A 27,018-nucleotide genomic window follows, 5' to 3' on the forward strand; every position below is an offset into this window, starting at 1 on the left:
TAATACTATGTCTAAGTATTTTGTGAGGACAGTCTTAAAAACATATGTTGCAGCCCAACTCTTAATATTCTCAATTTGTTTCTGAATTTAAAGACCCACTAAGTATTATAGAAATTTTGAGAAGCCAAGACTGGTTTTATCATAATTCCTTCAAAAACAGTGCCTCGAAGGAGAAGTACTAAGAATACTGACTTTGATATGCCCTGAGAATTCTATTTCCTAAAGTAGATTATAAAAATTTGTTATCATGGTAAAAATTGTAGAAAATTTTAAAAATATCAGAAACCAAAAACTAAAATTAAAAGCACCTATAATTCTTGAATAGAGGTGAGTCATTTAAAACTCTTTAGCATGTTTCTCTTTATTTATATATATGCCTCATGCATATGAATTTCTTTTTTATTCTATATTATTTCATACTTCATATGACTGTGGACTTTGCTTTTTTACTCAGCACTTTGTCACAAATGCAAAGCATTACATATATTATATATAAAATGTATCCAACATGTATTTGTTGAATCAATTAATAAACAAGCATAAGGCATTTTGTCATGCCTTTAATAGTTAAAACTTTATAAAAGCATTAAATATATTTTATTTAAATAGTAAATAAGTGTGCCTTCGCATGGCCATATTATAATTTAGCCATCCCCCTATTTATAGACATTTCTAATTTCTAAATATTAGAAATGTCATTGCATTGTATTCTCCTAGCTATCAATCTGACTACATTCCTAATTATTTCTTTCAAAAGATGTCTGAAAATGAAGTATTATGTCAAAAGGTTTAAGATAAAAGTTATTTTTTGGTGCTAGGGACTGGTACATGTTAAGCGCATGCTCCACCATTAGGCTACATTCCCAGCCCTTAAGATGAGTTTTTAAAGACAGATGATTATTAGACTAATCATCTAACCAATGCCCATTACTGCAAACCACAATTACTTGGTTACTAGAAGGGAGCGGGACGTGTTGGCACCTATTCTCTTTGTGTTCTGGCCTCCCTCTTCAGCATAGCACAGATACTTGCCTATCCAAAAGGGCTTTCTTCCACTGATGTCCCAGAGCCACTGCATGTGCTGCCTGGAGAATATAGTTACCAGATTTCCCAGGTGTCTACACGCAAATGAAAATAAGAATGTCAGCAACAAGGAGTTAACATTTTTGCTCAGATGAAATGCATAACATAATAAAAATAAGTTTAAAACACCAAAAAGGTGTATATATGTAGAAAGGATTTCCACCTGCAGGGTGGGGATGGTTGACAATAAGGAAAGTGTTCTTATAGTAGCTGGGCTTTAAAGCACAGTTCAATGAGTTTTGAGCATCTTTTTATAAAATTAGCAACTGCTTACTTATAAAAATTAATTACTTAATGCCAAAATACTTCATCTCTCATAAGAGGCTTCTTCTAACTGGTATAAATTTAGCAATTATCTAGTTAATTTGATCAATAAGGTAAGTAAATTATTTATATAAAATAACTTGTCTAAATTTTGAGTTTAGTGTGTTTAGTCAAATAACCCAATAATTATAACCCTTTCATTAAACTCAGTGAAATATGTATAGCCCATTATCAAAACTTTATATATTTTGTAGCAGTTAAAGCGTCTGTTCTTATGAGCATACATAAAACATTTCCCACAAAACAGATTTCTCTCTGAATTATTTTTACCACCAGTTGAATTATGCCTATCTGATTGTGCCTAATTCCACAGCAGTGATTATTAAAAACTCTTTTAAGATGTTTTACTATAAAGACAATGAATTACATCTTTCCTTTAAAAAAAATTTCAAGAGACAAATACACAATGTATACATGTATAATAATATCACATTGTGCCCCATAAATATAAATGATAATTTGTCAATTAAAATTAAATTTAAAAGTAATAAGTTTTTAAATTTTTTTTTAAACTTAAGAAATCAAACTAAAAAATCTCCATGATTTCTGGCCTGGTCAATATCCATTGATGTGAAAATAAGTAAGAAACAAAAATAGCAGAATTTATATAGGGTTAGATGACTATTGAACTAAATTTTATTCATTTTGCCTATGTCTTTCCAAAGTTCAGATTTATTTCTCTGATTTTGCCACACACAGTAAACATGATTGGTCTGTTTCGTATTGATCCCCCCCCCCCCCCCCCACTCTCAGTGCTTTGCCGCTTTATAATGCAATGGTACCTTCCAGGTCCTGAGATATGTAAGACTTTGCCCCTTGACTTGTCTCGACTTGAGGTGCTGAATTGGGTTTTATGACTTGGTTCTGATCTCATTCTTTACCATCAGCTCCTGTCTGACAGTTACAGCAGGTATGATGGGGCATCTCCCCGTTTTTCTCACATCTAATATGGTCATTCTAATGTGCTATGGACTTAGAACAGAGAATATCAAACTTGTGTTCAGTGTAGGCCAAGGGAGGGCTTGAGTGGCTGTCTGGCCAGCATGGTGTAGTGGGCAGAGCTTGGGACACGAGGGTTTCACTACCTGCTCTACCCTTTCAGTCCTTATTGAGCTCCCTAATTTCCTTACTGAACTAATTTCCTTAATTCACCAACCTCACACCCTCAACTTCATCTTCAGGAAGTAATGGGTTTATTCAAGGATAGTCAGCTTTCCTCTAGCTTGAAGATTCCTGAAACTATCTTTAAAACAGACATTTTAAGTTGTGTTTTAGCTGCTTAAACACAATTTCAGTTTTCTTTCTGACTCTCCAAAACATAAGAAGTCCCAAAAGAGCCAGATAGGAAAATAGCTTTGCTTCAGATTGGTAAAGTGCTGGAGTACAGTTATTTACAAACTAAAGTATAGAATTAAAAACAGAACCCTTAATTTTTTCTGGTTGTAGAAATAAACATCTTATGGTGCACATGTATGAATATGTAACAACAAATCCCATCAATATGTAAAACTATAATGTACCAATACAGTGTTAAAAACTGAAAAAAAAGAAATAAACATCTATTTCTTCAAAAGTTTTTGATTAAGTATCAGTATATTCTGGGGGAATTCTTTAAGGATTGGCCAGCAGGGGTTCCAGACACTCCTGTGGGAAGATAAAATGGTTTCATAGATAATGATCTATAATAATAGAATTACCAATGTACAGTAACTGCCTTAGGAAATGAGCAGATGAGATTACAATATGTAAATTCAAGAAATGCCTAATCCAGGAGTCTGGCTCCTTTAGGTTAGAAAAATAATAAAATATCAATGGGGAGGAAAAGAGATTGGAGATAAAGATTGAGTTGAGTTAGTAATCTGATTAGGAACAAGGGATGAAGTAAAATTTGCTGTTCTTATTAAAACAGGGGTATTATAAATGATCCTCTGTAAAAGATCTTCCAGACTATGTACTAGGGAGCCCCAGAAAACAGCACAGAATCGAAAAATGTCCCTAAGCATACTATCTGTAAACTAATTCTAATTCTAGAATCTAAAACCATCTTCTAAAATACCTAATGAGAAGGTAAATCTCCAGGTTATAAAATGTTAAACTGTGAATTTGACCCAGAAGGAACTGACAATTATTAGAGTAACCATTTTCAAGTCAACAGAGTAAATACAATGAACCAGGGAAGTAATGGATGGTAGGAAGCAAGGAGGCCCAAAGAATGAATAAAAAATATGCTAAGGGAAAGAGGGGACTTGGGGTTCAGAGAAAATGTGTACTGAGGAGGTGTCCTTACCACCCAAAAATGTTCCTCCTGGAATCATTGATCCAAAGGAATATGGTGATCTTTTATTTTTATTTACTTTTAATCTGCTAGTAGACAATTTTTGAAATGTTTGTAACTAGTACATACAAGTGTAATCATTCTTCTTGTCCCTTTGAAATAAAATGCATATCAAAACATCACGCAAATGCAATCAAAGGAAATGTTTACATTTATATCCACTCAATTTTTATAGCCATTCTTTCAATTAAAAGTGTAAGATTAGAAGTTTTAGATGGTATTTTAAAAATACCACACCATGTGTATTTGTTTTTTTTACTTCCCTTATACACCCGGGAATATTACAGGAATCGAGAGAGAGATTTTAGTTTCTGAGTCAATATGGGGAATAGGTAATATATAATTTGCAAAAGTTTATTTTAGATAACGAGTTGTTTTTCTAAACTATGGTGGAAAAGTTTCAGTAGTCCCTAAAATTTTTCTCTTGTTCTGATAGCTTTCTCAGTTTTATATCTAAAAAGATATAAAACACACAGCTTAAAACAATTCCCTGAGACTAGAGTTATCAAAATAAGTCCAAAATAATTTGAATAATAGTTCTGAATGTACTTAAAAAATCATGTTTGATCTGCTTGCTATGATTACTCTGATAGATATAACCCCTTTGAATTAGCAGGGGAGGTGGGAATTCTTTAGCTATCACCATGGATTTCATAATGGGTTATTACAGAACAAAATGTCTTCCTGTTTACAGTATTTCTAAATCCCATTTATTTTCTAGGATATGTAATCAATAAACATTCCTTGCAGGTCATATTATTTTATTTAGGTAGGCAGAGCTTCTTAATTGGACCCATAGTAAGACATCAGTTCAATAAATGCTAAATACTATCTTTAAATTCATTCAATTTTTGTATTCTTCACAGGGAAGGGAATGTGGTGAGGAATGAACAGGATCATATGACATTAATGATGTAAAATGTAGTATTTTGGATTTGCTACATAGGATAGATGGATCTAGAGAGTTATCATATCTATTTCTTTAATGAATGAGGAATTATTTAGTTATTAGATTGTGAGGCCAATACTGAAGAATCATACTTAAAAATATATGGTCTGGTGCTGAAGGTTTCGCTCAGTGACAGAGCACCAGCCTGGCATGTGTGAGGCTCTGGATTCCAGTCCCCAGCACTGCAAAAAGCAACCAACCAACTCATCCACACCAAAGTGTGGTCTGATCTGGTCATTTCCAGTTCAATAATTGCCCAGTAAACATCTGTTGAATAAATGAATCTATAAACTCAGAACCTGATTTTACCTTAGGGTTGACCTAAAAGGTTATCTTGATTTAATGAAGTCCAAAGAAAATTTAGACATCATAATTTAATAAAAATCTGAATATTTCTTTGCTGTGAGAGATACAAAACTTTTAGCACATAATTTTGAAAATCAACTTTATGTTAAAACAGACTCGCTTATCAATATACCTGTAATAAAAAAAAAATCCCCTGTACTTATGGAGCTATTTTGGAGATTATAATGGAAAAGTAAGTCCTATCTCTTTCATTTACCTGCTCAGATGACCATAAGTGAGTGTTTTTCCTTCCTTAAAACTTTATTTTAGTCTGTAAACTGTAGCTAGTAATACCTGCTTCCCTCACAGAAGTGATGGGAGGATCAAATAAGCTAATACAGGTAAAAGAATTCTGTAAACTATAAAGCATGACATGAAAGTCAGGCATTATTAGCAAGAAGGCACATAGAACTGGGTCAGACTAGTAGTGTAGGTCATTTTGAGTGACATGCTTAAAATCAAGTTGCAGATGAAATCTTAGGTCGAGTGCATGAGGAAGTACATAGACTTTTAAATTAATTTGGACCTTAAGTTTATTATTGGTAAGATTGAATTGTACAATATTAATGGATCTGTGAAGAAACTCTGTAATTAGTGTTGTTACTCACCATTAAAAGGTAGCTGCAATTAAACTGATTGATAATAATTTTTAAAAGGAGACTGATGTAGGATTCTCAAAAAGAAGGTATCAACAAAATTTTACTGTCAGTTGCCAGTATTTTACAAAAATGATTTTTAACACCAAAAAGCTAGACGATCATCATCTCAGGGTAAAGAATAGACCTTCTAATTAAAGATACTTGATAACTGTACATCAATACCTATGAATGGGTGGAAAGACAGCTCTCAACACAGGTTGTCCTTATTTTCTCACAATATTAAGGACCAATGAAAGCTTCCCTGGATACCAGCAGAGTTACCAGCATTGTCCTTTGAGAATCACTGGAAGATAATCAATAAAGTGTCCTCCAAACTCAAAGTTGGTGGGAGTGTGTGTCGGGGGGGTCCTGTCCATCTACATTTTACCAGCAAATCCCTGCAATGATTTAATCTTGATAACCTTGACTGGTTAGATCTTCAAATATTCTATTTGATGAGATGACTTTGTATATATATCTCCATGGAACAATTACCCAGAATAAGACATAGCATCTTTCTATCAGTCTAGAATATAACTTGGTGCTATGTACTAATCACCTCCCAAACCCTGCCAGTGATAATAATTTGTTAATATCATCATAATTAGATTTTCCTATTCAAATAAATGGAAATATAAAAAATGTATTTTGCTGTACAAGGCTGTTTTCTCTATATATGGTTTTTGATTTATCAATTCATCTACATTATTAGAAGTTTCAGCACTTCATTGCATTTAATTCCTTATAAAAAAGAATTTATAAAAAAATGTTATTCTCCTCAATGGAGAAAATACCAAGCACCCCTACAAATCAATAACAAGAAGACAAATGACCCAATTATTATTACTATGATTAATTATTATGAAATTCTTTCACATTTCTTAGCATGTTTTATTTCTCTTGTTTTAATACCTAGGAGTAGAATTGCTAGGTCCCAGGGAACCATAGCTTTGTAAGAAGCTGCCAGACATTTCTACAAAATGGTTGTACCACTGTATACTTCCATTAATAATACAGGAGAAATACTTGCTCTGTGTCCTTGTCAGTACTTGGTGTTATCATCTTTATGACCTGACCTTCTTAGCAAGTGTGAAATGATATTTCACTGTGGTTTTAATTTTCATTTACAGATATCTAGTGGCACTGAGGACCTCTACATTTACTTATGAACGAAGCGTGTATCTCTTCTAGTGCCGTCTCTAAGTCATGTGTGAGGTCCTTGTCTTAAGGGTGTCTTTGGATGAGCATAACTTTTAAAATTTGATGAAGTATAAGACATGAACAATATTAACCAGAAATCTCTCTAGTCTCAATTTCTAGCTGTTGGACACATTAGTTTAATTGTGTTATTTGGATAATATCTAGGTTGGCAAGTGAAAAGGAGAGTCAGGGATGGTTACATATACATTTTAAAAATCCTTCTGGACTAGATAAGGTTTGTTGCCACTACCCAACAAGAAATCTTCCTTCACTGAATGCTACATTTCCCAGAGAGACTTCACCTAGCTTGTCTGGCTTTATAAGCATCAGTACAACTTACATTGTCAGAGGCCTGATGCTGTGAGGCCTTTCATTACCATGTATTTTCAAATCAATGGGCAGGAATTCCTATCACATAAAGAAAAAAGAAAAGAAAGAAAAGAGTATCATAACTTAAAATGCTGCTAACTCAGAAAAGTTCCCCTGACTGTCTCAAAAAGACTAAGATAGAAAGAGAAAAGGAAAAATAAAAAATAAAAGAATGTGGCAATAGCAAGAGGTAATCGGAAGCGTTAAGTCACAATACATTATCAAGGTCAGTCACCAATCCATTCTGAACTACAAGCCCCTCCAGGCTCCTAAAACAAAGCCAGGCAGATATGAGACAGTACTGTTGAATGAATGAGGCTGACTTGCAGTTCCACGAGAAAACAGAGAAATTGTGCAAGAGAGCATCAGTCAAATGTGAAAGAGGGGCCCTTACTGTTCCCTGCAAGCTCGGGTAGCCATGGTCCAGGTTCCTTTCTGCTCTGGGATCCAGGTGTGACAGTAGCCTGAGTGAAGGTGCCATCCAACTGGGCAAGATTTGTCTTCCACCTCCTGAAAAATAGTTGTCTGTGTTCACACAACAAGGGACTTCACAGTCCAGCGTCTGCTCTCAACATAAGGAGTCCTGTGAATCATCTGAGTTCAATGTCATCACCACCGTCACCCTGATTCCATTTGTCACATTGAAAAATGCAATCGTTTCCTACAGAAAACACTACCACTGTAAGCAGAGTTTCAGTGTTACACTTTTGACATTCTGGTAACTAAACAAAATAAGTAATGCCTTTTTAAGTCATCTCTATTTAATAATGCATTTTGTAATTAAAAACACTTAGGGGCATTTTTCCTCTTGGCCTTTTAGGTATAATAAGGGCAGGCAGGAGAGCACAAATTGGTAGTCACACACCAGACCATTCTACAAGCCCATCACGGGGCACACTGCAGGTAGGGGTGCTTGTCAATTCAGCCTGTTTCCCACCTTGGTTTGGGGACTCCAGGCTTTCCAGGCAATCCCATTGCATTGATACAGCTTTTGGATGCTTTCTTCAAAATGGAAGAGTCCTTTTAATTCCATAGTGCAGTTCTTTGGAAATAAGGGTAACTGGTCCTATGGGAGAAAAGACAATGTGGAATTGTCTTCATGTAAGTTGATAACACACCTATCTCCTTTGGGTCTTCATTTGTTGGGTAACATTTGTGTTGAGTAAATGATCCCCAAGCTCAGAGGCTATTTCATGAATTAAGTGTGTTTGCGGCCCAGCAGTTTATTATAAATTCAATAGGAAGAAAAAAAGATTTTCATACCTGTCTGGGAAAGTGAGACTCAGTTGTGGATTCCACCTCATCTGCTCCAGAAAGCTCAGCCACTTTGACTGTCTTTTGTGGTTGACTAATAATGGATACTTTGGTCTTCCTTCTGTGAGGTGGGGCACCATCATCTTCTAGTTTCAAGGAAACTATCCCATGATACTTGAGGAAAGCAAAAAGTAACAATAAAGAAAACACTAAGATAGTAAACACAAAATTTTGTTATGAAAATGAACAATTCAAAAATTATTTCAAAGTAAAAAGGTGTTTTCTTAACTACTCAATCTTCTAAAACAATTTCAAAATAAAAATTGTTTTATAAATACATAAATGCTTTGTAAATATTTGCATCTACAAATATAAGAAATTTAGCACTTCTCTGACTATGCTTACGTTATAGATGATGTCTGTTCTGTTTCTATAAACAGAAGATGGACGAACCTGCAATCAACAGAGGACAACATGAATGAAATTGGCTTGAATAATAATTAGTAAAAGAGTAAAACCCTTCCAGTAAGACAATGTTAATGTCCAAACATTTTTAAAACATGATACCTAAGATTTTTTCATGCCCAATCATTAGAATTTTATTTTTTAAAATATTTTTAGTTGTAGATAGACATAATATATCTTTATTTTATTTATTTATTTTTATATTGTGCTGAGGATTGAACGCAGTGCCTCACACAGACTAGGCAAGTACTCCACCATTGAGCTCCAGACCAATCACTGGAATTTTAAAAGGCATTAGGTCTAACCACAACTGATAATTGTTGTGTTCATTCATGTATACAAGTCCCAGTGAGGGAGAAAAGAGAGCTTCATTTTTTTTTTAAACACAGCTGTAGTATACAGAGAATACACACATGTACTTTCAAGAATGCATCTAGTTAGAATGCTATGCTGATAAGGTCAAAGTCATGGCTTCCACATCCAAGTGCATCACTTCATCTCTTTTTGTTCTAGGGTTATGGGTTATTTCCTGTTACAATCACAAAAGGAACCAAAGCAAAAATCATGATGAGTCAATGTATCTATCACCCCAATTAAAATAATTAACGAAGTGAGGTGGCATGGTGATTTTTGCACATAACAAGGCACTGCATGACTCTGCAAGAGTCATGGCCCCCACTCACTAGGAGAATCGTATAGCTTCTTCAGTGTTTCAGAATGCTTATTAACATGAATTGCACACATCCACATCCTCGCCCACAGGTCCCCATCCTTACTGCTTTGCCGTTCATGCCGGTCCTAAGCTTTCTTTGAGAAAAAGCTGCAGAATCAAAGCCCTGTAGGGAGTCTCCCCTGGTGGTTGCCAGCTGCTTGGAAGATGGAGGGTGTCGTCTTTCCAGATGAAGGGAACCAGAAGTGGTGGGTGAGGAAGACCCTGGGTGCAGTGGGTGCCAAATGTCCTTCTCCCATGTGTTGGGCTTGCTTTGCTTGGAGTATGAAGGATGGCACTGTCCTGGAGGCATGCAAGACGGCAGGCGGTCAGTACACTTTACACAAACAGATAAGCGATCACATTGACACAGCTTCTGGAGCGGCTTGTCATTAAACCTAGATGGATGGATTTCCCACCAGATGTTGCCTTTTTGCCATTTGCCAGAAACTCCTTTACTCTCCATCAGTTTCCATCCAGGAAAGCAGCGCCCTTCTGCACATCTATGGGGTGATTATAAAGTAGTGAAATTGATTTCACAAATCGCAAATGAAAATCATTGTCACGGTTTTATGGTCATTCCATACACCTGGGAAACAGTCTCACGTTGCTTTCTCTTACAGTTCTTCTCAACATACCAGTTTTATTTACTGACCAAGTATTTTTCCACAAGCAGAGTTCAGTTTTTCCCTGATCTCCTACAGGTAGAAACTAGAATCGTTTAAAGAGTCATGGAATCAAGTAACAGTCATTAAAATATGCATTCAACTGTTACACAGAACAAAAACCTAGTCATTCTTTAAGAACTGCTTCTTTAGGAAACCTTGGCAATTAGTATTTCTGGGAAAACATGAAAAAATCTGAGACCAGAACCAGTACCCAGGTATTTTGTTTGTTTGTGTTTATGTTACATTTCGCAAAGCTGGGATCAAACCCAGCCCCTCACACAGCCTACCACTGAGCTACCCTTAGCCCAGGGCCTTTCTAGTTCATATAAAAAGTGTATTTCATATATTCTGTGTACTTAATTTAACCAGGAAATTCTACTGGAAAATAAATTTGATGAGGAGGAAGGTGAAGGGAGAGATGTTGAGGAAACATGGCTATTTTAAGGAAAGAGGATAGTGCCCATTTTTATTATGGGGGAGAAAAGAAAAAGGAGACAACAGCTTCCGGGTTTAAAAAAAAAAAAAAAATTCAGACCACAGGACATGGCAGGTGTAAAAACAGGGCAAGAGGTGGCATCTAGTATTGGACACTTGTCATATACTAAACAGACAAGAAACTAGAAGGGATTTTGGAAGGAAAAAAAAATCAGAGCACCAAAAATGTTCACTGCTCTTCATTTTATTTGGTCCACAGGTTGTTCTTTAGTGCATACTACCCAGGACCTGCTTGGCTCTGTAACCCAAAGTCATTCATTAATATTCTCCAGCTGCTTCTGAATCCCTGAGCCAGCTGCATCTTCACATCTATTTTTCTCCAATTCCTTCCCTTCTTAGAATTTTCCTGGTCACACTGCAGTGGGAGCTCGGGTTTCAGGCATTGAGAGCTCTCTTTAACCGAGGAAGATAATTACAGCCCTTCAAACTCTGGGGGAAAATAATTGTCGATAGATTCTCACCAACATTGTTTCCCCCTCGGTGAGAACAACAAACGGTTAGGAAAAAAACAACCATGGTGCTGACTTGTTGCTTTTCTCAAGCGATAGTTCTTAGCAGGAGGAAAACCACATGAAGCAAAAACTAGAATAAAGGGCCTGCATCATGACGGAGGCTGCTTTCTTGACAAGAAATTAAGCATTCTGATTTGAAGGTGTTATCAAGCACGTTGGCTGTTGAAAGCAAGCAGCCATGGCGCCAGGACCGCTCCTGATTTTAAGATGAGGATCAAAAGAATACCTCCTTTTGAGTCCAAAATTTTCACTGCAGCTTTTGTCTTCGTGCCAAGAACTGCATTCACAGGGGAGTTCAGAATTACTTCAAAGACCTCATCATCTTCCTCTAATCCGTCATAGGTAATTGCTATATTCCACATCTTAGTTGACATTCCTACAAGAAGTAAACATTTTAATTACTCTTTAATTGCTATTTCAATCACCTAGGTGTCAGAGAAATATATTAATTAACATGTCTACAGCTAGACTGCAGTAGCCTGAGTGAGCTATTGTGTTGCCACCAACTCGCTGAAGCCCTGCTGTTCTCCCCAATACTATGAAAAGACCACATTTGTTCCTGGACAATGATGATTCGGTTTCAATGCAAACACTGTAACAAAAAAGTAAGCCACATTATGCAAGTGATGGAAAAAAAAAAAAAAGGCTAATAGATGAGATCCAAGATGTAATTTTTCCCCCTACCTGTCCCTTCTCAAGAATAAACAAGTACTACAATCTTAAAATCTTAATAGTTTCAAAAATCTTAAGATGTTGACGCAGACAGAAGTGATTATTGGATGGTACTTCATGCTATTCATGGAACCCTTGAAATGACTGAATTCTAAAGACAGCTGCCTGCATCGGCTGCCCTTCTTCCTGAGATCCTTCCAGCCCACAAATGCTTTTTCTGATGATGGTAATTCCCAGCAGTTTGATATCATCTTAGAGAGCATTTATGGACTGGGGGTTCTAGAAACAGACTAAGCCCACTTATTTCCCTCCTCCTGTCTGCTTCTATTCATGGAGTTATAGTTGAGCTTGTTCACAGTAACTTTGTAAACTTAACACACACAGTTCTGATGTTATCAATATATTCCAGCCATCCTCTCACCCCAAGATGGGAGGCAAAGCAACCTCAGAGAGACAAAACATTACGCTGGAAAAGCTTCTGAGATTGTCTAATCCTTACCAGTTTCCACAACGTGATTGCGGTACATCTTCCCGAGTTTATTTAGAAGAGAAAGTGGAGGCAGGAAGTAGACAATGCTATTTTAGTGATGAAAGTAGGCTCAAGCTTACAGCTTAATCTGATAGGGTTAAATTTGAAAAGTTCTCTCTGCCATGTACTCATTGGCCATTTGAATAGTTTTGCTCCCACAAATCTTTCTGTATAAGGCAGTTAAACATTTTTCTAGTCTTCTCTTCTAAAAGTACAACTTTTTTTTTTTTTTTTGCTTCAGACTGTCTTCTATGATTTATGCCTCTCAATTGTGTCATCTACATGACAGCCCATTTCTTGAAGGTATGTTTTATGTAGATCTCATGATCTAATCAAAGTCTCATTAATCCCCAAGAGAATCCAATGGAAATATGAAACTTCACTTATTCTATTCTTGGTTACACTTAGAGGGGGAAAATTAGGCATATTTGGAATAATTTTATTTTAAAAAATTAGATGGTTAATTTATTAAACTCAGTCATTGTGTTCTTAAATCGATTTTATTTGCAGTCTTTGCAAAAAAAGAAGTTGAAGCATCTAATATAAAATACTATATAATTCCCATCTTGTGAGATGAATGAATCCATCCACCAAAATATACATTTTTGTTCTTAAGTGCTTATCTTTGCATTAAATGCTATGGAGAATACCAGATGTATAACATAAGCTAAACTCTAACCTAAAGGAATTAAAACTTCTTGGAAGAGACAAGGAGACAATTACAGTTGTCTGTGAACATCCATAGAGGATCAGTTCCAAGATTCTTCTCAGATACCAAAAGCAGCAGCAAACAACCTAGTCATGTAAACTGGCATAGTACTTAGACATTACCTATGTATATCCTCTGTATACTCTAAATCAAATCTAGATTGCTTTTAAGACCTAACACAATGTAAATTCTATGTAAATAGTTATTATACAGTATGGTTTAGGAAATAAAAAATAAAAGTCTGTGTATGTTCAGTACAGATGCAATATTTTTCAATAATTTTTTATCTGTGGTTGGTTGAATAGATGGATGCAGAACCTGTACCTACACAGGACAAATTGTACCAGAAGAGTCGAATAACAATTCAAAGCTATGTATGATTAGCTGCCAAAAGATACAGAATAAGTGGCAATAGACTATGTATATGCCATCCACAGTAAGAAGGATTTGGAGGGATGAAACAGGAAAACAGCATCAACAATTGCAGTAAGTTAGAAAGTTGAAGCCTTGATCAGGGAAGGGTGAGATTAACTCTCCAAAGAGACAGCTCACATCGATGAACAAGAGGCCATAAGGCTGCAGAGATAGTCTGTAGCCAGGCTGCAGAGAGCCCTGGACACCAAGTGGCCAGATTCAGACTTTAAATAATAGGCAACAGACAAGATTCTCATGCAGAGAAGTGATACTCTATAAGTGGATGCTTTAGCAAAATGAACTTGAGAATGTTACCTGTGAAGGTTTGGGCACCAAGGCAGGTAGGCAGAGATGCTAAAAGTTGGGAGACCGGCCCGGGAAGCCATTGCAATAAAATGGGCATGAAAAGATAAGAGTTGGACAATTGTACAATAAAAAAAGCACATGGATCCTAAGATCCTTAGTATTCACAGAACTGTTCTGACCCTCAAGTCCCATAAAGTTCAGCATTACTTAAATAAAAATCCAGTAAAAATATTTCTAAGTCCCAACCAATTGTCCTCTTATTTTAAGAATCATTTTATAGAAATTATAGTATCCCCACCCCTAAAAAAGAGCCTCAAAAGTTTTTGTTGGGCTTTGTGGAGTAGAACCAGATGGTTAGCGAAAGTCCATGGTGAGTTTCATTTAAGTGCTTCTGATTTGTTTGTCTGCATTTCAGCTTTGTTTCTGTGCCTTCCAGCTGTGTGCATGGGACCTTCTTATTTAGGTTAATGAAATTATAAGTAAACTTCATTGTTGTTGTTTCCCCTTCCTCTTCCACTGTCAAGGTGCAAAGTATTTGTTAAGTCTCTGAGATATACCTGTATTCTCAGAAGACTTGAACTGATCTCCTCCCAGTTTCCACAAAACAAAAGGTGCTGAAGAGGAGAAAGAAGGTGTCATTGTGTACAGACATACCCCACTTCACAGAGTGGGTGAATTCCTGGATATTTTCTTCTCTACTGAAAGACATTTTTTTCTTTTTTCTTTTTTCTTTTTTTTTTTTTTAAATAAATGCCACATTAGAGATTTGTTCCTTTGGAAAACATTTTGACTCTCAGGAATGATGAAGTTTCAATTAAGAATGGAGTGAACCTTTTAAGAACACACATTTTAAAGGAAAACAATCATTTTCTTAAGAGTATTTACACATCTACTCAAGATTAGTCACAATAGCTGAAATGCAAAGTAGTCAGAATTTTTCAACCTTACAATACCCCACTATCCTTGATTGCATTCTCTCTCTCTGTCTTTCTCTCTCCCTCCCCCTCCCTCCCTCTCTCTCTCTGGGATCAAGGTAGCTGCTATTTTTAGAGAAATGAATTGAATTTCTCTGGGGAAAAGGGCTGGAGGTGGGGCTGGGGTCACCAGACCCAAGAAAACCAAGGATTAACCACACAGGAACACATTCACTGGACTGGTGGACATGGGAAGTTTCATAAATATTTCTTTTAAAAAAATTTTTAAGTTGTAGATGGACACAATACCTTTATTTTATTTATTTATGTGGTGCTGAGGATTGAACCCAGTGCCCCACACATGCGAGGCAAGCACTCTACCACTGAGCCACGAACCCAACCCTCACAATTCTTTCTGACTTCATCAATTCCAAAACAACCAACAGACAAACATTTTTTTTTAATTTATAAGATATGTTTATATTGTTTTTAAATTTTTAAATAATTTCTAAAATCATAAGACTATCTAAAGCCCCCAGAAGTCATCACTGTCTACTGGAAACAGCATGTGAACTCTTCTAGACAAATAGGTATTTATCTTATCCAGTGAAATCTCTAAGAGGTGGATTCAGAGCTTCCCCTAGTGTGATACATTCTAGTTCCTATCAATCCAAACAGAGCACCTGGTGGGCTGCTCAAAACCTAATGGAAGCCAAAATCACTCCTGATCTTGTAACAGACATCAATAATAAATAGGCACATGGCAAAGACTCCCCACTCTCAAACAGTGAAAAGGCTGAAAGTGCCTTCACATGAAGGACCAACAGCAGAATGCAGCTGGGCACAAGCGCCTGTAATCCCTGTGGCTCCGGAGGCTGAGACAGGAGGATCACAAGTTTGAGGCCAGTCTCAGCAATTTAGCAAGGCCCTAAGCAACTTAGTGAGACAGTCTCAAAATATAAATTAAAAGGGTTGGGGACATAGTTCAGTGGTTAAGTGCCCCAAATTAAATCGCTGGTATCAATAAATAAATAAAGTGGGGGGTGGGGAGATGCAGAATACAAATACATCAGACCTTTTCATGTTGGAGTTGACCAAGACAGAAGAGCCTACAGAAACCCAAGGGCAAACCCCAAATACATACCAGGGTAAAACTTCCACGAAGTGTGGGTGGCCTGACCTACTAGGTCAGGAAGCTACACATGCAGGAAGGAGGAAAATAACACTTGGGTTCTTGTCTGTCAACTGAAGGCTCGTGTGTCATGCTGAATTGTGGCCCTCAAAAATGCATATGCCAAAATCCTCACACCCAACACCTCAGAATGTGACCTCATTTGAAAATAGCGACCCTGTTTTTGGAAATGGAACTCAGGTCCTCATACACACCAAGAAAGCACTCTACCACTGAGCTATACCACTAGCCCCATATCATAGTTTTCTATTCCCTTTTGCATCTAGTAAAATTTAAAACAAAGTCAGTGCTATTTAATTAAATAATATTTTCCCCTGGAATCACCTCAGATCAAACTATTCCTAAAGGGATAATTTAGGAATCCAGGCAAGTACAACATTTTAAAAATTTCCATCACAATATGAGCCAATTAGATTATTATAGCTTTGTGCCAGGACTTCAGATCATTTTTTAAATGATGGGTTTTTTTTTTTTTTTCCTGGATGATTTTGGATGTTTGCTTTGATATTTGATATTTGTTATGTTCTTTCTTCTCATTTTAAATACATATTAACTTGTAATAAAAAAAAAAAAAATAGGAGGGTAGAATGTCAGGCCCAAGCTCCTCTTGTTCGGAGTGGGGTGATCTGGCTCCCTGAGGGGCTTCTGGTTGGCTGAGGTTGATGACATCCTGCCTTCTTCACCATCTCCAGACTTCTCACCAAAACACAAAAAGAGCTGTAGATACAAAACCTACCTGGGTCAAACTGAATCAGTTTGGATGGAGTCACTGTGAAATCTTTTCCAATTGCAGCTGATACTTGGTTGACCTTAAGAGGGAAAAATGTCTTTTTAAAATAAAAATAAATATGCTATAATAGAGAAATATTTATTCTTCTCAATATTAGACTAAACTCATGCTCCTAAATCTGCTTTTAATATTAAGTAGCATTTTTTTTAAAATTCTAATAAACCATTTTAGAGGCTATAAGGATCTTAGAGTTTATTTTTGGTTTTTCCAATGATTCAATCATTGGGAAAGCAGAATAGATTTTAAAACTTTATTTTTCTCTTTGTTATGAGCACAGTTTTATTTCGTGACCCTCCCTCTACCCCAGCTTGGTTTTAAAATAGAACCTCAAAGGAGAGGGAGGGAGAGAAGTCAGAAGAGAGTACACACTCCTGACAACCTGCGTAATGGCCTGGCAGCCTCTGTAAAGGATCTGCAAGCTCCAGGACTCTGAGATCCTTTAGACCAGACTAACTTGAACAAGTCCAAGTCCACTCCATCTTCCTGTCTGGATGAAGCCATCACTCTTAAGTGACATGAATGAGAGCTTTGTGGAATGGACAGATCTGGCAAAGAGCTATGTAAAGGCAATCTACACCCAGAATCCATGATTTTAGAGAAGCCCATCCAATAAGTCATAAAAAGTCAACGTTGCCCTAGTCTAAACAGACTGTTGACTGTGTCCCTGCTTCCCAAGTCCAGTAGGAGAAATCAAGCAGCTGATTTTGGGGTTCTGAAGCCATGGGCTTAAATTCCCCTCAGAAGGTGCCTAAATATGTGTTTAAGAGGTGTCAATGGCTGATTTGAAAAAAGAACTCTTTGAACAAGATCCTACGTAAGCATTGGAGGTGTTTGTTATTTTTGAGATGTTGAAGATGCTTAAGAAAGTGAATACATTTTCACATCTTTTTACAAAGGAATGAAGTGAGAAACTTTAAAATTTCTATTTGTATGACCTCAGACAATGTCTCCATTTCAAATCAAAGGCCCTAACAAAAAGGCCCTAACACTAATGGTCTGTAGATATATTTTGCTGAGAAAGAGTAGTAACTCCTAGACTTCCATTTGCTCTTTGTCTACAATGCCAAGGCTCCCCCTGAACCTCCTTTCATTAGGAAAAGGCATCCCATTGTACACCTGTATCCACCATATGCTGGAAGTTATCTTTCCCTGCATGGTTCTTACACGTGCAATTACCTAGTATTTGCCACCACTGAGTTTACAGAATCCTGAGAGAAGCAGTGGTCTGAGGCAAGGTGTTTAGAGAAATCTGCCAGGTGATTCAAACCAGGGAAAACAGCATAGGGTAAAAGTACCTCCTCCTACTCTTTTCTTGGTCAAGGGACCAACAAGCTTTTGCGTAAGGTGGCAAGTTGTGCTGTGAATAAAGTAGTCCCTGAAGACTCAGGGACTGTGTTTGATGAAGGCAAGCACCCTCAGCTGGCAGGTTCATGGTGCTCCTTCACTCAAGTAGACATATGTTCACTGGAAAGATAAATACTGAGTCTGGACATGGGCGGACTGAGGTGCCCAATACCTTAAGGTTATCCGCCTTTGCTATTATAATTGACACTTAACAGAGATGCCATTTTCCCCCCCAGGTGATGATATCAGTGCTTTTTTCATCAGACTGGGGAGTCCCATAAGTGCTGTGTACTCGTTTCATGCTCACCTTCTCTTGATGAGCTATTGCTACAATGACTCCTTAAAACCTTTCAGAGAGGCTCTGCTCCATGTTGATGTCAAGGGAAAGGAATAGCAGGTTGAAGAATCCAAAAGTTATTATCTGAAATTTTTTTCTATTTGGGGTTACCTGTATTAATATATGCTTTCCTAATTTTGCATGATTGGATGGCTCTTAAAATGGGCTTACGTTTCCTGTTTGCCTCACCCACTGTGACCATGGAAAGCAATCCTGTTGCATCCTGGAAGATGACCATTTGGTGACTGAAATTTGTTCTGGGCACACCACAGAATGCATTGTTTACAACTTTTCTTTTCAAAGTAGAGTTGAGCCCAGTTTCACTAAATTTGATACAACCCACTGTGAAAAAAGCAAACTTTAAAACTTGAAAAGAATATAGAAATTAATGACCAGATTTCAAAAGTAAAAATGTGTTCTTAAAAACTCTATCCAGGATCTGAGGTGTAGCTCAGTGGTAGAGTGTTTGCCTAGCATGTGTGAAGTCCTGGGTTCAAGCCCCAGCACCACCAAACAAATACCTCTATCTAGGAGTTGGTGAACCTAGACGAAGGACGGGGAGACAGGGAAAGTTTGTACTTTGAATACAAATAGTGTAACACCCTGCAGTTTGAAATTTCCTTGGGCACTCTAAATTTCGCTAAGAAAATCATCAAAAGCACCAACTAACAAGTTTTAGCTTTGACAATTTGCATTTCAGAGTTGTTACCTTTACACCCACAAAGGCAGAGTCCATAGCATATCCCCTTCTGGTAACTTCTAAGGGCAACATGCCCACACTCTCACAGACCTCATATTCAGTTTGTGACCATTCAATATGAGACCACTTCAACTCCAAACTGCATGAAAGGAAAAAAAAAAAAAGAAGAAGAAGAAAGAAAAGAGAGATCATAAGATAGGCATAATCAACACCTGTTGAAATTCACCTGTTGGACAGAAGACTAAGCCACTGGTTGCCCCTAGAGTGACAAAAGTGGTTGATCAATCTATGCCAATGACAGAAATTCTTTACATTTTAGCTCATGATGAACTTTTACTAACATTTTATTGCATCCTTACAGTGACTTTGTGAGGTAGGAAGAGCAAGTTTTAGAAATCCATTTTAAAAATAAAGAAACTAAGGTTAAATGACTGCCAAAGGTCCCACTGTTATTAATGACAAAAAAGGGACCATCAGTGGTCAAATTCAAGGAGTCATTTATTTTTGGAAAACACATTGACATGAAATCTCTTATTTTTTGACCTTCCTCATTGGGATCACAAGATCAGTTCCAGATACAGATCCTCTCTGAAATTGGGTTCAGTTTAATAATATCCTCCAGGATGTGCTTAGCAATTAAAAATGTGTCGCTGGCTCTTTGCGGTACAAAATCCGTGGATATTTGTCATCGCTTGCAGCAACAACTTGCATGGGTCTTATGGGTGGTGGACTGGAAACTGAGCTACTTCTATCTTTCTCTTTAGTGCGCTGCTTCCCTGCTTGTTTGTTCATAGAGGATAGAGGAAATGAGGTTTACTTGCTTTGAGAGGAGAGAGAGACTTTGCTTAAGAGAGACTTTGAGAGAAGGACAGACTTTGCTTGGAGCTTAGAGGAAGAGAGACTTGCTACGCCTCACTTAAGGTCTGCTGCTTACTGGTGCGTCCTGCATCCTGTGAACTAAGGGTGTGTCTACCTAAGGTGCCCTAGCGATGCATCTCAGTTCTCCGTTCTGCGATCTGCCTTCCGCCGCTGCCCCCTACTCGCTGCTGCCGCGTGAGTCCCTTTCTTCTGGCTGCTGCTGTGTGTCTTTTTCTCTCTGGCTGCTGCCATGCCTGTCGCTGTCTCGCTCCGCCTACGCTTATATCACCTCCAGGAGGCGGAGAGCAGGGCCACGTCTTACGCAAAGATTAGGCCAGACGCTGGGAGCAGGCAAAATTAGGAGTGCTCAAGAACACATGCGCATACATTGTGTGCGTGGACGATAAAATCACCTGAGTGTGCTTATGTCAATTAACCTCCTCGCTGCCGATGTGATCAACATGGCACAGCCCCCAACAAAAATGCTCATGAGTTTGTTTTTTAAAATTGTAGATGGACACAATACCTTTATTTGATTTATTTTTATGTGGTGCTGAAGATCGAATCCAGTGCCTCACACGCGCCAGGCAAGCGCTCTACCACTGAGCCACAACCCCAGCCCTGTTCATGAGTTTTGTTACTATTTTCTGCACATGTGAAAGTGTATAGGGTGGGACTGCAGCTCAGTGGTAAAGCACTTGTCTGGCATGGGTGAGGCCCTGTGTTCACCCCCAGCACTGCAATATACAAACAAGGAGACAAAAAAGATAAAAGAACGGTACTAAAAAACAACAAAAGAAAACCAAGCCTCAGAAAAGATTAAACAACTACCTCAAAGCAAAAGGATCTGACAAAAGCGAATAGGTAGTAGAATAATATTCAAGCATAAATTTGATGCCAAATCTTCTATCCCTCCTCTACCATTCCTCTTCTAATTGAAATGTTTCATGGATTCTTGTTTGAGCTCAAGCAGAGCAATATAGTTTTATCATTATCCTGCAATATTTCCCTTTCTGTCACGTGAGTACTGAAATGCTTCATTTACACGTTTATCACTAACCTGTCCTGGCATATTTTACTCCCTTCTTTCTTATACAATAATATACAGGACACGAGCAATCTTCACTGTGCCTGTTGAACACATTTCCATTGCTTTTGTTTTATTTATTCCTCTTTTATTCTGGAGTTACAAAACCTTTGTGGTCACTTCTTACTGTACTTCCCAAACTTCCAATCAGATTTAAATTTATTTTTCACAATTTCTCTCTTTCAGAACTAGAAATTAAAAAAAAAAAAAAAAAAAAAAAAAACTAGAAATTCTGGGTGCTACCATGTAGAATATATGAGCTCACACATTCCACAGGCTCCCAGGTTTTCCTTGGACCCACTGATATACAATCACATCCTGTAAATGAAGTTCACTAGTAAAAAAACTCAGTAACACTTGTTTGTACCTGAGGATCACGAGCCTAGGGGACAGGGTAATGTTGGAGCATGGGATTATTACAGGAGTTCATGCAGTCCTGTAAACATGCAGTTTATACATGTTTATTCAGTCCACAGATAATGAAACATAGTTATGCATGCTAGACTTCATAAAACTGTTGACATGAAAACAGGATTTTAAAAAAAATTTATAATTTTGTATCTTATAAATTAATTTTATTCACAGATTTTCACCCATGTTAATCTTAATGTGATTTTGCCCTGGAAAAATAGGCTGATCAAAAACAATGAAAGCTTTTGTACTACTGTGCAAAGACTCCGAAACAGCTTGCACTATCAATTAATGAAGTCTTAGAAAATTTCAAAACGAGATGGCAAATATAAATCTATGAAATTCATCATATATAATTTGGCTTTTACTAAATGCAAACCAAACATTAAATATATTCATATATATTACATATAGTTTTCTATGGAAAACAAGATCTTTATATTAAAAAATATTGAAACTCTCATGTATATTTGATGTGACTAAATTTAAATTGAGCAGGAAACAGATCAAGAAATATAGAAATAAATAGCTATAAAGAATTACAAGATAACAAGCAACAGGGACAGCACAAATGCCAATAGAAATATGTTGCAAAGAACTCCTAAAGGACCCAGGTAAATGAGAAAGGAAAAAGATCAGTAAGAGGGATTAGGGGAGAAGACAGGAAGATGAAATAGGAAGGAAAGGAAGGTGGTGGGAAAAAGTGAAACATAAATTTGGATGGATTTAAGCTAAGTCTTGGTTAGGTTCAAGTGAATTTCAATGTCTGGTTCTGAGAATCCATCCGTTGTTGATGCTCACCAGGACAAGCACAAATCCATCAATGCCATTCTGCAGATCCAAAAGACCTCAAGGCCTGAAACTAAGTGCAATCTGATTGCTGATCTGGATCCAGAAGGGAATAATTCAGAGTACTGTTTGGTTTCACAGCACAAAGGTCTCAGTGTTTGGGAATGCGTGTACATTTCCCTGATGCGCCATCAGAGCATTGCATAATGCTTATAGGTTAAGGTTGTCATTACACAGCGTTCTATTTTATTTTCTTAAAACCATTCACTACAAATAATAAAGCTCTATTGAAAAGCCATGAAATTTAAGCCAGGCTATATATTTTCCAGAAAAAAATATTTAAATAGCAAAGCCCTTGCTAACCTACAGGATATGTGCAACATATGTTTTGAATGTGATTTTTTTTTTTTTTTTTTTTTTGTAATACCGTATCTGAGATCTTTCTATGCTGAGACTGTGATTGCTTAAACTCCACATAAACACCTAAAAGAAAAATAAGAGATATATATAGACAATGATTTGGGAATTCTCCCTGCAAGAAGCCACAAAATTATATGTTTGGCATCAGATAAATATCCAGATACAGGAGTCCAGGAGAGCAATGTGGAAAATTCTGGATGTGTAGGCATCATGTGCATAAGGGTTGGTTCATGTCTTCGCATTTTAATGATCCCTCCATTCACCTATTACCATTGAATAAAGCTCATTCTAAGGTCAGAAATAAAGGTTACCAATACACTATATGTGAAACCATATGGCAATCATTTTAAGTCATTCAGCAGGAGGTGAAAATTCCTTAAGCCAGGATTTCTCAACCTCGGATCTACTGACATTTTAGACCAGATGATTCCTTGTGGGAAGCTGTCCTCTGCATTTTAAGATATTTGGCAGCATCCCTGATCACTACACATTAGAAACAGTAGCACACTCTTCCCCAGTCACAACCACCAAAACTACTTCCAGACTTTGCCAATACCTCTTGGGAGGAAAGTCACCCCCAGTTGAGAATTATCCCCATAAGTAGTTCTGAGGTACTCATCACAATAGAAAAGCTGGCTCAAAGTGAAAGTTAAATTTTGGCCCCCAACAACCACTTTTTGGAAATGGAAGACAAAGCATAGAGGAGGGTAATTAAAATTGGGGTGGGGGGTCATGATTTTGGATCCCTTTGCCACTCACTAACTCTAAGCAATCCCCTATAAGAAAAACTGTTTGGACACCCAATTTAATATGGCCACTTCTTTACCAAAGGTTTTGATCCCCCTCATCTCGGCCATTGTTTTTTTGGTTTTCTTTTCTTTTTTTTTTTTTTTTTTTGGTACAGAGATCAAACCCAGAGACACTATCACTAAACCACATCCCCACTTCCCCTCACTGATTTTTTTTTTTTTTTAAATTTTGAGACGAGGTCTTGCTAAGTTGCTTGCTTAGGGACTCACTTAACTGCTGAGGCTGGCCTTGAACTTGGGATCTTCCTCCTCAACCTCCTGAGCTGCTGAAATTACAGGCCTATGCCACCACATTGACCAACGTTTTCCATTTCCAAAGCACACATCATATATAACCTCTGTCTAGTTTACTTAGATACTATGTGTACTCTTAGGAAACACAGGTCTTTGGTTCACTGATGCATTCCAAGTCCCTTGCAGAGTGTGTAGATATAAGTGTTCAACAGATACGTGTTAATTGAATGAATCTTATTTAGCCCACTGTTCCTAAACTAATTTGACCATCAAAAATGGGTTTTTTCCCCAAACTTATTAACATCATCTTTCATGCAGCTTTAAAAAAAAAAAAAAAAAAAAAAAAAAAAAAAGCTAGGCTAGAAGAGCCTTATAAGTTCTTTTTAACCCTGACTTACTCTGGATTCTTTGACTAGTATTACACTTCATTTGAGAGAAAGGTGGCATTGATGAAAGCATTCCATCATAAATCACGATTTCTTACACAGTTTTCTAAGGGGTATGTGTCATTCTCAACATTTGGCAATGTCTGGAGACAGTGCTGATTGTCACAACTGGCAAGAGGCTGGCATTCAGTGGGTAGAGGCCAGGGATCCTGCAGTGCACAGGATGTTGCCCCACAACAAAGAATTATCCCTCCCCAAGTGCCAATAGTACCAAGGTTGAGAGAGACTGTTCCAGAGCAAGAAATTTGTATGTTCTGATATTTTATTTTGTGACCATGTGATTCATTTACATGAAGGAACTGAAACATCTTGGATTAAAACACCAGTTTGGGATTTGGGACATTAATCTAGGTTAATAAGAGTCTGTGAAAAAGGTACTTAACTTCTATATGCCTCAGTTTCCTCACTTCCCAAAGTGTAATAATGATGAGTCCAGACTTCAAAAGGGTTAAATGAACCTCCATGAGTGCTAATTAACTATTTTGAGCTTCTCAGTAAAACGTTTTATGGAAATTGTGATTCAATTTTTATTATTATAAGTAGATCTTCATTTGTAATCAAATAGCATGACTTCAGAAATTTAAAATGTTAAAAAATAGTTTTCCAAATTCAGTCTAGAATTTTTCAATTCAAAGATGATGCTATTAAGCTCCACAGTCTAATGCTTTGAACACCTGTTTTCAGCCTTTTCATTTTCTTTCCATAATAGGGAAACAGTGTTTAGCCAAGAAGCAGCATCACGAGTACCCAAAACAAGTTCTTTGGGGGAAACACACCTTGCAACTACTTATTAGTGTGTGAATACGGTCAGTTCCTCAGTCTCTCCAGGCTCAAGTTTTCATTATCTTAAAATGAGGAGAATTATGCTCATGTCAAATGATTACGATCAAAATTAGTTAATATGTATAAAGCACCTGTACACAGTGGGTGCTTAATAAGTGGTATTTTCTTTTCCTTCCTCTGTGCTTCCCTAAGATCTAGTCTAGAGACAAACACGTTCTGGCTTGCAGGTAATGGGCAGGCATTAGCAAGCCAATAGTTTCAACCTCTTCCCCTACAAGGTGTTTCATAAAAGCTGTTCAAATGTTACAAAGTTTGCCTGATAAAAATTCCTCTTCTTTTTTTATGTCTTCCATCCCTTCTCTTCTCAGGCCAAGACTGAATATTAGAACAGCCAGGATGCGGGTTGCCAGAGGGAGTTTGGGAATCAGACTGGAGAACAGGCCCGGGAGTTATCAAGAACGTCAGGGGTCAACTTTTCTTTTGAAGTTAACTTTTTTCAGTGGGCACTAGGAAAAGGTTTACATGGAAGATATATTAGGAAAAGTGTGGTCCACAACAGTGCTTTTGATGAGCAATGTGCGTCCTGTGTATCTTAGTCTGAGGGTCCTGCAGAGCATCTCAGAGTTTGACCTTGGACTAGAGAATCCTCAGGCTTGTGAATGAGCCACACCTCTGTGCAAGCCAGTAACATGTACTCTCTGAGGTCTGCAGGGCAGGGTTCACTTTCAGCTCTATTAAGTCTTCCCATGACTTTGGGATAACTGCTTAAATTCTCTGAGCCAGATTTCCTTATTGCCTTCACGTGATTGTGTTTTGTAGTTTAAATGAGACAACACATGTGAAAGCACCTAGCACAGCACCTGAAATTTAGGTTCATAGCCAAATTTAAATCTTTAAGCAAATGTCCATGGATTTCAGTGTTATTAAATAATTTCTATTTACAACAAAATATCTTCCAAATGTATTTGATAAAAAGCTTGCTCCTCAGGCTCTTCTGGGGACAGGCTGGGGACAGGTAGTTCTATAACCCCATTAAGTTGAGATCTGCTACATAACAAACCCCTCTTTCTGTGTCCATGCAAACATCTTGATGATTCTGGAATGTGATGCAGTTAAGTTAAACAAGCATGGAAATTAGTCAGCTGGCAATAACTTGATTAAGTTCACCTAAAACAACGTTGTCCTACATTTGTAAAATGGAATCTCAATTGATCCTTCAGGACTGATACTACATAGAAATGCTGCAATAGCAAAACACAGCATTTAGCTTACTGATCAGTAATCACATTGATTGTACAGTCTGTGAATCACCCCAGAATCAATTTCTAATTAGAGGTGGGCTTTTTAATCAACTGAATGTTTCCAGAATATTTCTTCAGTCAACTGAATCAACATGAACACCCACATGAATTAACAACAATAGTAAGCATCAGCACAAGTTGTATTTGTTAAGGACTTTAAGTACATAAGATGCTTTCATATATTTTATCTCACTTGTTTCCTCTAAATTATGGTACTGTCTCCTTTTTACAGATGAGGTAACTAGGTGAATGGCAGAGCTAGAGCTCAAACTCTGTCCTTCAGCTCCAAGTCCAGTGGTTTATTATCTATTATTTATACCATAATTCCCAGGATGTGTGATATGGAGTGCACACTAATATTGATACTTGTAACTCATATTTAAAATAAAAAGAAAAGAAACTTGACAGGTAAGAATTCCTTTCTTTCTTGCTGCCTGGCCAACCAATGTCTGCAGAGGAAGAAGGCGAGGGTAATCAACCTCCTATTGGATTCCCTTAGTCATCTTAGCAGTTGTTAAGAATGGGCAAGAAGTTTGTGAGAGTTAGCACAGTGGGAAAACCATGCGCTCTTAAGCTACACTTCCTGGGCTGAATTCCAGCTTCCTCATTCATTAACTGCATAAGCTG

At 37.3% G+C, this 27,018-nt stretch overlaps 1 protein-coding gene across 1 annotated transcript in view; it reads right to left on the reverse strand.

Moving 5' to 3' along the window:
* Nucleotides 1–928: 928 nt before the first annotated feature.
* FREM1 (FRAS1 related extracellular matrix 1) overlaps nt 929–27,018 on the reverse strand; it is a 147,460-nt gene continuing 121,370 nt past the window's right edge. Inside the window, 9 exon segments of the mRNA XM_079112669.1 lie at nt 929–1,118; nt 7,638–7,753; nt 8,181–8,309; nt 8,507–8,671; nt 8,903–8,950; nt 9,739–9,974; nt 11,573–11,722; nt 16,819–16,891; nt 19,263–19,392. Of these exon segments, the coding sequence (XP_078968795.1) occupies nt 944–1,118; nt 7,638–7,753; nt 8,181–8,309; nt 8,507–8,671; nt 8,903–8,950; nt 9,739–9,974; nt 11,573–11,722; nt 16,819–16,891; nt 19,263–19,392 (1,222 nt within the window). The 3' untranslated portion in view covers nt 929–943.

The sequence above is a fragment of the Sciurus vulgaris genome, assembly GCF_902686455.1.
Source record: "Sciurus vulgaris genome assembly, chromosome: 15".
NCBI classification, from domain to species: domain Eukaryota; kingdom Metazoa; phylum Chordata; class Mammalia; order Rodentia; family Sciuridae; genus Sciurus; species Sciurus vulgaris.